We start from the raw sequence: 15,107 nt of genomic DNA, 5'->3' as shown, positions 1-15,107 counted from the left end.
CCGATTTTCAAATTCTGATTTCCAGATTCTGTTTACCAGATTTTGATTAATATAACCCAAATATCTTATAAATCACTTATTCCTCGTATTATAAAATCGAACTCCTTAATTTTGTTAGTAGTTTAGAACAATTAGTTAAGTTAATTACCTCCCAGTCTGAGCTCCGCCGTGGCTTGCGCGCTGCCGTGCGCTCCGCTCACGGTGCACTGGTACACTCCCTTGTCGGCCCTCACCACCCCCGAGATGATGAGCTGCTGCGGACCTGAGGGCTGGTCCAGCACCCGCACCCTTCCGCCGCCCGCCAGCGCCGCTCCGTTGTGCAACCACCGCACGTGGCCGGGTGGACTTCCGGAGGCGGTGCAGTTGAACATGGCTACGCTTCCGGTGTTGGCCACCTGGAAAATAAGACCATAAATTAGTGTACATCGAGAAACAATATTCGTGGTTTCTGAAAAGCAGTCTTTTATAGTGCATATTGGTTGAAAGTTTAATTTGATTAATTTGTATTTTAAACAATTCATCCATTAATAAAAATATATATTGGGTTGAATACCACTGTTCATAATTGAAATGTTGCTATTGGCTTCGAAGCCCACCTTCCTCTTATTTCCTCCCCCAGCTCTCTAGTTTCAGCCTCACAGCATTTCTCAATTAGGGATGCCATAGTATATTGCCCTTCAGACAATTGGGAGCTGTTGGTACTCACATAAAAATACATGTGTTTTTTACACATAAACATGCTAAACATACCAGTTTAAAGCGTACAATCTTTTAACAATTATTTAGATGTATCACAAATTTTATGCTAGTCAGTTAGATGGCAATTTCTTCAAACCAGATTCTCGCTACGAAACTGAAAAAAGCTTACTGCCGAAGTGTGGAATGAAAAAATTGATAAACTATTGCCAATCCGTTTGTTCTGTTGGTTGACCTTTAGAAAAATTCCAGGTGAAATGACATGGGCGTGAGCCAGAAGACGTCTTCATAGCAGAATTTTATCAAAAATTTCAGAGAAAGCATATTAAGTGATTCATCCTGTAGAAAACTGGAGAAGAAATGGAGACGCAATCGGAAACTGGACCTGCATTGAACTAAAGACGAACCTAAGAGACGTTAAATTCTTCAAATTTCAAAGTTAATTTTCAAGTTCTGTGAAAGATTTTTTCAAGTAATGTTATTATTTCAGTTCTGAAAAGCAACTAGCCTATAATGATATGATAAAAGAACTTGAAAAGGACTTTCACAGAACTCGACAATGAACGTTGAAAATTGATAAATTGTTAAAATTCTGTGTAAAAACCCATCTTACGTTCTTACCTACAGAGATTTTAACATATATGGGGGGGTGTAGAAGCGAACCTGCCACTTTAAACAAAGTGGCGATTTTGCATCGAGCAAACATTTTGAAATGTAACATCAGCGCCATATCTAAATAGTATGAAATAAAATCGCTTCCCGCGTCTGTCTGTTTGTGCGCTTAGTTCGTCTAAACTGAGTAACAGTTTGTTATAGGGTTTTCACTATCATTTAGATGATTTTTTCAAAAAGGTTTACACATATAAAACATGCATATTGTATTTATAGAAAGTAGGGAAAAGTCGATGTTTTATAATCAAGTCGTAGAAAAAAATATTTCAAGCACCTTATTGCTAATGCTGGCTAAACCTTATAAGATACATCAAAATAATGTACTACGAAATTGTATATCTTAAAAAGGCCTACAGAAAAGTTGAAAATGGCATACCTATGTCTATCCTGTAAGAATAACCTCAGCAACCCCGAGTACACGTTAGCTAGTATTAGACAAAAGTGAAAGGAGGATTCTGATTGGCAGATATTCAAAAGTGGCGGTTTTGCATCTAATCCTTTATGGAGTTTTTTTTTGAAAATATGCATTTCTGCCTTCAAACATTAAGTGCAGTATATGGGTAATGTAATAAAGCTTTATAACCAATAAAAATATAATTTTTGGAAAGTGGTAGGATTGCTTCTATACCTCTCTTATTAGCCTCCAACTTGCACTTTATTTATTTATTTAATATTACAAAAACAAACAGTGCATTGTTTACAGTTATGAAACTAATGACACGTTTCCTTGTAATGTCTCTATTTATTCAGTAATTACAGAGTGACGTAGTAGTCTATACATAGGTGTGTGTACGTGTCAATGTATGTGTTAGTGTGTGTGGATATATATAAATATATATATATATATATATATGAGTACTGAATAATTTATAATATTATTGATATAATGCCAGTTTGAAATTTGTGCAGTGAATCCGAAAACGTCGTACGAATCACCATTTGGGGCATCGACGACATTTGTTTTTAAATACACCGGCTTTTGCATTCGTGATTTTTTTTATTTTTTTTCAGTATACTTAACGTTCAAAACTTTACATAAAGCTCTCAATGACCGAATGTGTTTCGTTTCCAAATGCACAACTTTTCATTTTACCACACGTAATTTACACCTCCATTTTTGGTTCACGGTACCTGATGGACCTGATAGTACTGTAGTAGATGTAGATAGGTGGGGGATATCTGTGTGAGGTTACGACCTCCTCTGGGAGGGTTTGGACATCAGCCAAATGACGTCATCGCCACAACTGGTACACGCGTAATCACCGCTGCAGCTGTAAATTCAGCCAATTTATTCCGGCCAATGGCAGCCCGATAGGTTAGTACGTATAGATTTAATATAAGCCATTTAACTTTTTAAGCCGCCATTAAACGCAGATTGTTACAATTTACAGGGTTTAGCGCTGCTGCATTATTTATAATTGATGTTCTACATGGTTCTTTATTAAAAGTGGTTGAAAAATCAAGGATAGTCTATACTCTTGACAAATCAGTTCAAATTTTTTTTACTTTTTAGTTTACCCTTAAATGAACATTTAAGGGTAAACTTAAAGTTATTCACAGGTGACGTTGATTTAATATATAAGGAAAAAATACTTAGAACGGGTTGTTTTACAGAATTTCAACAATTAATAAAATTTCAACGTTATTTTTCAAGTTCTGTGAAAGTCCTATTAACGTTCTTTTATCATATATTTATGTTTTTCTTTGCGCCTGTACATACATATAGAATATGAATAAATAGATGATCGGTGATTCAATCTGTACTGTATACTGTATTTTTATGCCTCTGTTAAAAAAATGAGTTTTTATAAAGTACCGTGTGCACAGGTGAAAACATATTATTCATTTAAATATTTTAAAGCATGACTTCCGAAAATTTTTTTTTCTAAAATCACTAACTTAGCGCTATCTATGGAAATAGCAGAACACTTTTAAATTTACCCTTAAAATAATTTCTATTATTTTATTTACTTATTTATTTTATCTTATCTATAGGTACCTAGGTATTTTATTGCTTGTCTGAATTATTCACACAATCAGTTCCCATCCTGATAATTACAATTAAATTCAAAGCAAATTTGAATTCATTGAATCAGAATTCACGCAGGACTAATGCACAGAAAATAATAATACTTAAGTTTGTGTACGTTTGATGATATATTCACATACGAGTACTTCGTGCGTGCGCAGTAAAACACGAATATTTCATACATTTTATTGTAATTTTTTTTTTTTTTAATCCTTTATCATGGTCCGTACGCTTCCGAAAGAAACAATGGCATCTAACTGCATAATGTAACCCTACTAGATATCTCATAATACACTTCTCCTACTACATACACGCCTCGTACTAAATACGTATCACGTTAAAAGACACGTAAATGACCTTCAAAATTATCAAAAAGTTCAACGTTGAAAATTTAGCGCGCCCTAACTTGAAACAAATAAAACTTAACAACCTTCTAGTGTTACAGATTTTGTTTCTAAGGGTAACTGATGTTTAGAAATTCCTGAAAGGAAAAGTATGATTGTAGCGACTATGAGTATGGAACACTATCCGTCCTACCAGTAGACTTGTTGTGTATATTTCTCTTCAAATAAAACTCCACCTACGCAACAAACATCTTGCCTAATATATAAAGAAAATAATACGCTTTATTATTGGACCGAGTAGACAGCCTGGGAGATCAATGTCCTGTATCTAGCAATCTCAAAATTTCGCTCTTACCTTGAATACGGCTGGCAGTATGCTATTTTATAACTTTGCAGTGTTTGTAACTTTTGAAATTATTAAAAGTATTAATGCTAAACGCCATCTGTACGTTAAGGTTAAACGCGACTCTCGTTATATTCTACGTGTTTATATATGGCGTTAGTTAATTTATTTTATTAAAACACGCTTTTTGCAAGGTTTTAACAATATCAAAAAAACATAATTAATTATTGGCACCCGTACATATGCAAAATGAATATGAATAAATAGTTTTGTTCGTTTAAAACGTCAATTGTTTCGAGAATGGCATACAAATATAGTATTGTACCGATTTTTCAATCCAAGTTAAGGAAGTTTGTTACTTTTAAATGATAACCCGAAGGATATGTAAAACCTAGTAGTAGTTCGAAATTATTATTTTATAGTTAACAGTTTTTTTTATTTATTTATTTTAACATTCATATGTGACAAAAGTTCCACACAGTTACTACTTCGGGCTGCCGTCTTCAAGGTTACCATGAACAATATAAACATCCTCCTAAAGAGATTGCTCAATCCTATTTAAACATCCAAAATACTCGTACAAACAAATTATTGCTTTCAAATTTAATTTATTTCGTAATTTTAATAGAATATAAAAACGGAATGTTTCACAGAATATGAAAAATTCGTCAAATTTCATTGATGGTTTTCAAGTTCTGTTCCTATTTCATTATTGGTCAGTTGTTTTACAAACCTGAAGTAATACCAGTACTTGAATAGAAACTTCACCGAACTTGAAAATTTGATGAATCGTTTAAATTTTGTAAAAATCCCGTTAAGTTAATTATTATTTTTTGTAATATAAAGAAAGAAATATATCATTATGAAGAACTTATGCAGAGGAATTGAATCCACGATGCCTCGGTGGTAAACCGACGCATTTACCGCATCAGCCATTAACCATCGCTAACCGTTTTGCAATCGATGCTTTACAGGGTCGTTTTCTTTAGGCACCTAATATACAAGAACAAATTAATGAAATAAGCTCAACCAACAGACACACTAAACTTCAAACAAGAAAATATCTACCAGGCGTGCATAAAAAGACAGGTGTAAGAACATTAAACCTTTGCTCGGTCACTTGAAATCTATTGCTCCTGGAATTTTTACTCGTGCAAGGCACAAAATGCTGGTAATGCAATAGCAGGCCACTTGACCCGGATGCTTGCTACGTCATTTAGGTAAAATAGGGGAGAAAAAGTCCAAGTCAAAGCGCCGGCAGCTAAACGTGACTTAAGTGCAATTTTATTTCATGAATTCGCAGAGGGTAAACGCTTTAGCAAAGGAAAATTTTCCACTTTGACTAATTTTTAAGCAAACGCTTGGAGCTAGATGAAAGTTTGAAGCCAAAGGTTGTCGGGTGGACATTAATGTTGTGTTAATCTTACTTTTTGATTGCGCAGTTTTAAAAAATTCATTTCTTTGACGACCCACCTTAATTATTATTTATAATTGGAACACATACATTAAAAATGTAATATTAAAAAAATATATGTTTACAATATGTTATTTCATAATGAATAAAATATTAGGGTGCTTCTTAAGTGAATTCTTATGGTACACCCTTTTAATACGTTCATATGAAGGAAAAAGTTATTTTTTTAAAATTACTTCATGGGTCGCCACTGTCAATGAAATTTAAAATCACATTGCATACTAAACGGTTGAACTGAAATAATAAAACATGTGGAGTTGGAGAATATTGGTATTTGAGTCAAATTAAACATGCCAGTCTCAGTGGTTGAGGGGTGAGGCTCTCGACTTGCAATCCGGAGGTCATGAGTTGAAAAACCAACGTAAAATAAGTGCGCAAGTAAATTTTATTTGATTAATATGTGTTAATTCATGATTAAATCGTTTAAAACATTAGTAAGGTATATTTAAGGCTCACTTTACAGTGGAAGATAATTTAAGTACTCATATAAGACCATCATTCAGTATTGAAACGTTGCTTGAAATAGCTTTAGCCATACTTTTAGCAATTGGTTTTATTTTGGCTATATAATACTTATGTACAAACTGATTAAATTTAAACCGTCAATTTCGAAAGTTAGTTAATAAATTACCAATTATAACATTTTACAATAATTTTATTAAAACTTTATATACTAATGTTTTTATGATTATGTGCATGCATGAGTAAACGTATGTGATTGTACGTGTGTACGTATGTGTACATATATGTGTATGTATGCGTATGAATGTATGTGTATATATTGATTAATAGGTATATATACGTATACATAAATATATGCGTACGTATGTATGTATGTGTATGTGAAAGCATTAATGTATATGTATCCGCCTCAGAACAAAAATCTTCTAGTGAGGCGAGTTACTTGTTTGTAAATGATGTTTTGATGTTATTTCAATAAACGCTCGGGTTGCCGGCAATTTAAAAAAAATATATTTGTTTTATCACCAATGGCCAGGAACTTCCTCTTTTACTACCTTTAGTCTCACAACATACCCCAATCGGGCATTTCATAATCTCACTGGCTCCAGATGGTTAGTAGTAATTGGGACTCTTATGCGGTATTCACATTAAAAAACGTAAAAAATGGTATCTAAACATGATTTGAGATTTTCACGGCCAAAAGTATTTTTGTTATTTGTTTTTGGGGTGTTATGCCGTGTTGCGCTAACTCCTTCTTTAGCCAACGTTTCGGACAGCATTGCAGTGTCCATCATCAGGGCGGATGTGTTATTTGAGGTTGTGTAAAAATGTGAGCTTATGTATGAGGTTGTGATACCGTGTTGCCAGCTCCAACCCTCTGAGCTAACATTAACGGCTACCCAGCAAGTCAGACAAGGCAAATCATAAGAGCCAAATCTGCACCAAACGAAGACAGAATTGAACAAGAGTCGAAAGGCTGTGCCTTCCTGCCTTATGTGCACAATGTGACAGACAGAATTGCCAGGCTATTGAGAAAGGAAAATATCAAGACTGTCTTCGGAACAACAACAAAGATACAGGACTTACTGAGGTCTGCAAAGACTAAGTTTCCTCTGGAAACAGATGGAGTATATAAACTCAGCTGTTCCGGATGTGACAAGGTCTATGTAGGCCAGACAGAGCGGACTATCTCCAAAAGGATTTCAGAACACTTCAGAGCCTGTAAACTCGGCCACCCTGACAAATCGGCAATTGCCGAGCATTTGATTGACACCGGGCATTACTTTGGATTTGTTCCTGAAATCCTGGGGAGACCCAAAACTTACAGAGCACGGCTGATTACGGAGGCCATTGAAATACATAAAAATCCCGTAAACATTAATAGAGACGATGGAGCTAAGCTCAATAGTTCTTGGTATCCGGTAATTGACGGCTACACCAGAGCTAAACGAAGAAAACCACTTTAAATAAATAAAAAATAAAAAATAATTCGTTAATGTTAGCTCAGAGGGTTGGAGCTGGCAACACGGTATCACAACCTCATACATAAGCTCACATTTTTACACAACCTCAAATAACACATCCGCCCTGATGATGGACACTGCAATGCTGTCCGAAACGTTGGCTAAAGAAGGAGTTAGCGCAACACGGCATAACACCCCAAAAACAAATAACAAAAAAGGTATCTAAACATATCTATTCCCGCGTTTTGTCAAGGATAAATTTCTATAGTATAATAAATTTTTTGGAAAACAAGAAATTAAAAATCTATCTGTATAACTACATAAAATAGTTTGTTGATAGCCTACATGTTTTATCCAAATACCGCTCAAAAGTCTCTATATCTTAAGCAAGTGGAGTTATGTAACCCTAAAAGGAGAAATATCTTTTGGTGGAAGTCAATGAAACGATTGAGTACTTTGTATAGTGCTCAGCTGTTCGGAACTTATAACTAGAAAAAATGTCAAAAAAGATTTGATTCTTTCCGAATCTTTTGTTTTGAATTTACTATAAAAAAAGTAGTATCCACAAAAAAATGTTTTCACAATCTCCCAGTGCTCAAGTGCCAAAGAAACCAAGTACCTCTACCACGAAACGTAAAATGTTTAAAGATCAAAGGTTATTTCTTATTCAACTTTCGTTGGCATAAATTAATTAAAATAATAATCTTATGATATGAGGCACGTTGTTTTAGTGTATTTTTCTTTATTCTATGGTTTTTATGAAACAGTTAAGAGCGCTATTCGAAATAATATTTAAAACGAACATGGAAAACGTATTAGGAAAGCATTCACGTGAGTGCGGTTTAAATTGGAAAGGTTTGGATACTCCCACGCTGTGTCTATGTCTTAATTTGAGTTTTCTGAAAGGGTTAATAATATTCTGATAATAATTTATCTAACACTGTAAAAATGCGAGGGCGTTAAAAAATATACTAAGGTTTTTATTTACTTTACAAACTCAGTTAGCGAGGGGGCAATACTTACTATAGAGCAATGTTATATATTATGTTAAGGCGACATTAATAACGGGGGGTTTGTTCGACTCTCATATTTTATTTATTTCTGATGAACGTTTTATTAAAATCTGAAGTTTATAAAATTATTTGTATTTAAGATTAATAAAAACAGAACCTTACTATTAAAATATTGCATATACAACGGTTTGAATTTTTTTTTAAAACGTTTTTCAACTATAAAATTAGCGGTAAGCAACATATTTAATTATTCTAGACGCTGAATTGGTAACTTGCTGAGAGACCCCTCTAGGTACACTCGAGATTTTAGTAATAATTAATATAAATACTACGGAAAGATCAATTTTCTAGACCTGCTGAAGCCATGTCGAGCGTAGATCCGTCCATTACGCCGGGCCGCGCGCCGAATATTATTTACACGACTTCACTTATTTCGTTAAGTTTCCTACTTTAATAGATTCGATCGCAGGTCTCTCCAGTACGCCAAAGCCGCATATATTTTTGTGCACGGCTGTTTCACTTACTTTGTTAAGATTCTAGCTTTATTTTAGGTTATTGCCTTGTCTTAATGTTTTGTCATCCAGCTTTCAAATTCATCTAAAGCTTTGTTCAAACTTCAAGGGGCGTGCGACGCATGTGCTCGACAAGATGCTTGTAAGTAACAAGCAATAGTTGAACATTAATCCGAATGTTTTATTATGATCACAAATGATGTCATGCACTTTATTTTGACGTTTTTCTAGTTGTAAATGTGTGTTATGCGTTGTGAGGACTGTATGAAGTAAAAAATATTATTAAATAGTAAGAAAACAATTCCGTTTCAATACTATTTTTTTTGAATTGTAGATGGGAGTATTCGTGTTTCATGCATAAAAATAAAGTATTTTTATTTAAAAAAGTAACAGTTCGATATGGTTTTTGTAGTTTAAAACGACTGTATGGGAAGAAATTTTAAATGTATTTTTATAAAAAAAGTATTTGTGATGGAGATATTTTTGAAGAATCATGACATAACGAGTGCCCAAGCAATACCAAAATAATTACAAAAAATACTAAAGAGTTTGAGAGACTTAACTTTGTGAAAAATTCATCGAATTTTCGATATCGTTATGCTTCCAGTTTTGAGGTAGTTGATACTGTTATCTTTCATTGGAATAACTGCAAATTGAGTTGATACTGCATCGACCTGGAACCCGGCACCTAACATTCCAGTCCAGGCACGGCTGGATGGGTGGGGGTGGGTGGTTATTGCATTCCGCAATATACCAACTGACTAACGAGGCAGGCGAATGCCTACCCAGGCAGACGTTTTATTACTTAAAATACGAAATTAAAAAAAAAAAATTCTTTCGGCATTAAAATGTGTAACTACAAAAGTTACTGCAGCTTCCCATCGTAAGCACTAATCTTTTTTTTGCTTTTGGCGCTGCCAGTCTGAAGGATGTGATGTTGATCGATCATTTTCGGGGTGTTTCTAATAAAATCCCATTTAATGATCACCAATCTGACGACAAGTGCCATTTTTATAAATTTTTGACATTTAAATTATCCTATTCGGACTCCTATTATCAGACCGTTACAGCTTTTGATTAAATTGTAATCCGCTGTCAAGTATAACGGGCAAACGTTTATTTTTTTAAAAAATAATATTATTATCAAATATCATTTATAACGCTATGAACAAAACGATAAGTTGAACAAAAAATCTTTAAATGCATATAGTCGAAGCCAATACAGTTTTTTGAGCCTGAATTTTTTATAAGCACGGAGTTTTCAAAGCACAGATTCTCAAGTTTTGTTGAGCTGCGACGATTGTTTCGTGATAACCATACGACCTGCGAGTCTGGTAGTGTTTTTGATAAAGTTTTAAGCTGTCCGTAATACGGTTCAAAATACGGTAGTTAATTTTTATTGTCAACAACGTTTATTCATTCTTTATTTTATACACATATTATTTTTTTTCTAATTAATAAACTTGGGAAAACCATTCTCACAGAGGTATAATGTAGGAACAACTTGGAAAAATATGGTAAAATTATCATAAAAATGCAAATGTTAAAGTAACAAAAAAGAAAATAAGATAAATACCTAGGTAAAAAAAATATTACATTGATATATTTTATAAAATATGGTAGATAAGTATAAATATGTAAAAAAATGGAAATATCCTGTATAATGGTTAAAAAACTATCACTCTCGATCATTATTTGACCCACCTACGAACAGGTATACAACCCCCTCAGGGGTCGTACTGCATAGGTTGAGAATCCCAGTTCTAAAGCAACTTTTGCGGCTAAGTTCAGAGTCTAACACCCTCGTAAAGAGTTTGGTAAACTTTGGAAAGTTGCGGGAAAAATCTCCACAGTATCGGGGAAATACGACAAGCAAGAGCCGGGCCAACTGTTGCGGCCGTCTTTGAGATGCAATACAATATATAAGGGGAAACTAAATAAAAAGAGTTAGGGAGAACAAAAAGGTGCAGAAAAAAGGAGTGCGAAGTTAGAAGATGCATCTTTTGAAAGAAGCTCAGTTGTTAAGTTACAACTAACGAAGCCTACAACTAACTCCTTGCCACCACAGCAAAGATAGCCTCTTCGAAAGAAAAGATAGACATTGCTTCAGATCCTTGCAATTTTGCAGAACGTATAGTTTTTAATCAGTACTTTTATGAACCAAATCTATTTATTTTACTGTGAAAAGCATTTAGATTACTTTCTTCAATTTACCTATTTAAAAGTTAGAAAAACCATTTTATTTTTCTGATTCGTACTCGTAGGTACGCATTTAATTATTTTGCTATTGAATTTTCAATTGAATTTGCAAATTATTTCCGACGACATTTCTCTAAAGATGAGTAAAAATGTGAGAGGTATACCTTCTTATCTTTTTCTCATCATTTCTTCAGGCCACGAAATTCCCAAAATTGGGATGCCATAGTACTACTGGATTTAGACAGTCGATTATGTACAGGGACAAATCTCCGTTATATATAAGAAAAGTTTTCGGAATGTGTATTCCGTTTACGTAATTTAATTTAACTAATTTACGAAAGCTTAATGATATTAATTGGTTTACCTGCTCATTAGGTACTAAGTACCCAATATTATGACGGTGTATGTTTCATGAAATTACTGACGGTACATCGATTTAATGAGTGGCTATAAACATAATAACTATGTATTACTGTGAAGTCATTTATCTACTTGTAACGTAGTGGATGTAATGTGTACGTGTCAGTAATCTAAGGTAGTGTAGCGACTAAGTTAGCTGTATACATAATTCATTGCAAGGTACTGGTGAATAATTTATCGACTAATTTGCATGCATTCATATCTACCTACAAGGTGAGGTAAATTGTATATAGAATTATTACTGTCAAGTAAGTGGTTGGTGTAGTAAATTGAACATGGTAGTTATTGATACATCGTATGATGCTCGATTGCTACATGTCTTTTTGCTATATTGCTCTCTTGAAAATCTATTTTAGTAATAACTCTTCACTTTGGGAATCAATTCATAAAACTCCGGTTAGTAGCCGAGTAGCCCAAAGCGTTGGGTTAGGTTAGGTTAACTGTAAAATTTACCTATATTATCTTTCTTTTAAGTAATTAACGAAAATAGTCGAAATAATCTTCTATCACACACGTTTTCCAAAGAAAGTTACAAGAAAAGTGTTAAGTGTTGCCAAGAACTCACAAATACGCATATATGAGTATTACTGATTTATTGAAATCCTGTTAAAAAAGTGATGGCAGGCCATTTCCTTATAACATTTTAGTATATTCAGAATAAATCAGAATCCGTGTTCATGCTCTCAATTCGTATTCCAACATCCTCATAACACATTTGTTCTTTAGATATTTTGTTAGAGAATCTGTCAATTCAACCGTTAAAGGCCTGCAGTCCCGTTTTTGACAAAAATACGAAAAACTTCACCATTTTTTAAAATAAAATAGCAATATATATTATGTCAGGAAGTTTTCACCGTGTGAGGTTTTTTATTTTGTCCTTAACTTTTCTCTAAAACTTCTCGTTTTGACAAAACGACGTATAATAAATCATTTGTTAGTATTACCTGCTGAATTATGAGCGAACTGATAAAAAGTAACGAAAAAGAAAAGTTCCAATCAAGATTTTCAAAGTAGGCTGTTTGTTCGTAGTATATTTCTGTATTTTTATATTGCAGTAGATGTTAAATTATTTAAAATTATCGTAAAAGATTAACGTATTGAAACTAATATAATATACTAAGTTAGGTATGTAGGTAAATATAAAATATGTATTCATTGGAAACTAGAGGCGAGTTCTTGAAATAATATCGTTCAGAAACGGGCGAATATTTGAAAAGAAAACAAGCTGATTGGCCTTAAATAAACAATAAAGCAATAATATCCGGTCCACTCGAGTGGAATTATGGACCAATATTTGCGGAAGCTTCCTACGCCTGCGCGAGGCTGATAATGGGGATTGTTTTGACAAAGATTGATTCGTTCATTAATTATTTAAAAAGCAAATAGTCTGTTACATCAGAACCGGTGTGCGTACAATTATGGTGGGTAACTGACTGAAACAGATTAACTTAATGATGGTTTAATTGAAGCCGATGTAAAAAAATTATGTAAGGGCGCCAATAATGTTACCGTGGGATTAAGTGGCAACAAATAAAAGTAAGGATGGGTTTATTATCTAGAAATAAAAAAAACATTTAAGAATACTAAAAATGTTTTACCACAAAACAGACATAATAATAAAGAAATTAATTAGCATCCTACTATATAATCTGTCTGGCAAAGGGCTGGCATATGCAAAATAAAGATGTGATACCAGTTTGTTTTTTATGCGAAGTAGTAGATTCCGGTTCTTCACAGCAACTCCAAGTTTATAGTTTATCCAAAAAATAATCTTGTAGTCCAATGCAAAACAAACTCACGCTGCTGGTCTCCAAAAGGGTACCTCTTTACCAATGAGGATCGGCAGATGCCATCCGATTGCATCAATCCAATGGTCAATACTCCATATGCAAAGCTGATGCTCACAAAAAATTGGCGAATGTGTTCGTCGAACCTCAGCCAAGAGGAATGGCCGCTGTTCTGGGCTGGTGATCAAAAAATGGCGACTGCTTCCAATGCAAATCACAGATCTTTGCTCCCTCATGTTCGGCAACTCTCCAAGTCAGAATTCCAGGGAGGTCAATTTGACCAATAGCAAAATGACAATGTGTAGGTACTAAAAGGTCCCATACACCAAGACCATAGATGTGATCTAAGTAAAGTGATGCACACACACCTTGTTACAAATGTTATATGTAACAAAGAGTTATCTGTTGATTTTGTTGTTAAATTTGTAATGATATAAAAAATGTACCAATAATATAATTGATCAATAATAGTGATATTCAAAAGACTATGAAACACCAGGTAAGCGAAATATAATTTATTTAAAGCATGAAATAAAAAAGGACTCTATTAGAATTTTATTAAACATCTCAAGGGTATCCAGGAACTCGTAGAAGATTCCTGATACTTAATTTACAATAATGTCACAAACATATTATATTTAAGTTTTGTCGAATAGTTAATGAATTTACAGGGTGCCAGTTTGTTTAAACGTAACAAACATGTTGTTATTTATTTGGCTATGCGATAAACCAAAATGAATGAAGAGAAAAACTAAATTATATGATTATTCTTTACGTATCAAAATTCATAGCGTCACCATAAACCGCTGTGGTCACTCCGTGTTCGCAAGATATCCCCTGTAGCTCTGCTGGATTTGAACTGCAGGCGAGCAGCGAGTTAAGACGCAGCTCACCTATTGTGTTGGTTGGCATCGATAATATTATCCATGTTATCGATATTCGTAATGGTAGTTGGGGTTTGTTGTTTTAAATAGATACAAGTTAAACATTTTTAAATCTGAAGGTAAAGGGTCTGCTATGAACAGAGGCCTTATTAGAAAATTTTTCAAAAAAGGCCTCCTATGTGAACGTGCTCAGGTCAAAACGCTTTGTTGGTTTTTTTTACGTTAAAATTGCATAAGAGTCACAACTGCTCAAAACTGTTCACAGCCAGTGAAAATATGGCATCCTCAATATGGGTGTGTTGTAGGTAGTTGGAAAGGAAATTAAATGATGATGACTCAGGAAAACTGAAGGCAGAAGGAAGGTTTTCACCAGGGCGATACTGAGAGTACAAGATATATCAAAATATGTTTTTACTGAACATTCCGCGGTGACAAATCAAACAAACGTGCATGTCCCAAACAAATTTAATTACCTTATTGTACACATATCACATCAACCAGTGGTAAAGTGAGAAGGTTTAATTAACTTATTGTACACATCAACCAGTGGCAAAGTGAAAAAGTTGATCGTATTCTTATATAATATATCCTTACTCGTATTCGTTTGTATGTATTTTACTCACTCTCTCACTTTTATAACATTATTTAAATTTATTTATTTCTATTTTCTTTAGAATAGGTATCTATTCGTAGGTGAAAGGTTACAGGTTGAATAACAGTAAAAAGTTAGTCTTGCAAATTAGTTACACGTGTATTATTGTGTAAAGTTATAAAATGTAAATTATTTATTTTATGTTTAAAAGAGACAA

General features: G+C 33.7%; 1 protein-coding gene across 1 annotated transcript in view; it reads right to left on the bottom strand.

The window, feature by feature from the left end:
- The window catches only part of LOC149425014 (cell adhesion molecule Dscam2-like), a 410,035-nt gene that overhangs the window by 20,759 nt on the left and 374,169 nt on the right, over positions 1–15,107 (bottom strand). Inside the window, exon 8 of the mRNA XM_089647439.1 lies at positions 149–395. Within this exon, the coding sequence (XP_089503565.1) occupies positions 149–395 (247 nt within the window). The remainder of the gene's footprint in view (positions 1–148; positions 396–15,107) is intronic.

This window comes from Hesperophylax consimilis, chromosome 3, assembly GCF_061612785.1.
Source record: "Hesperophylax consimilis isolate HC1 chromosome 3, BYU_Hcon_1.0, whole genome shotgun sequence".
Taxonomy (NCBI): domain Eukaryota; kingdom Metazoa; phylum Arthropoda; class Insecta; order Trichoptera; family Limnephilidae; genus Hesperophylax; species Hesperophylax consimilis.
The sequence above is the reverse complement of the archived record's forward strand: the minus strand, read 5'-3'. Positions and strand labels throughout refer to the sequence as shown.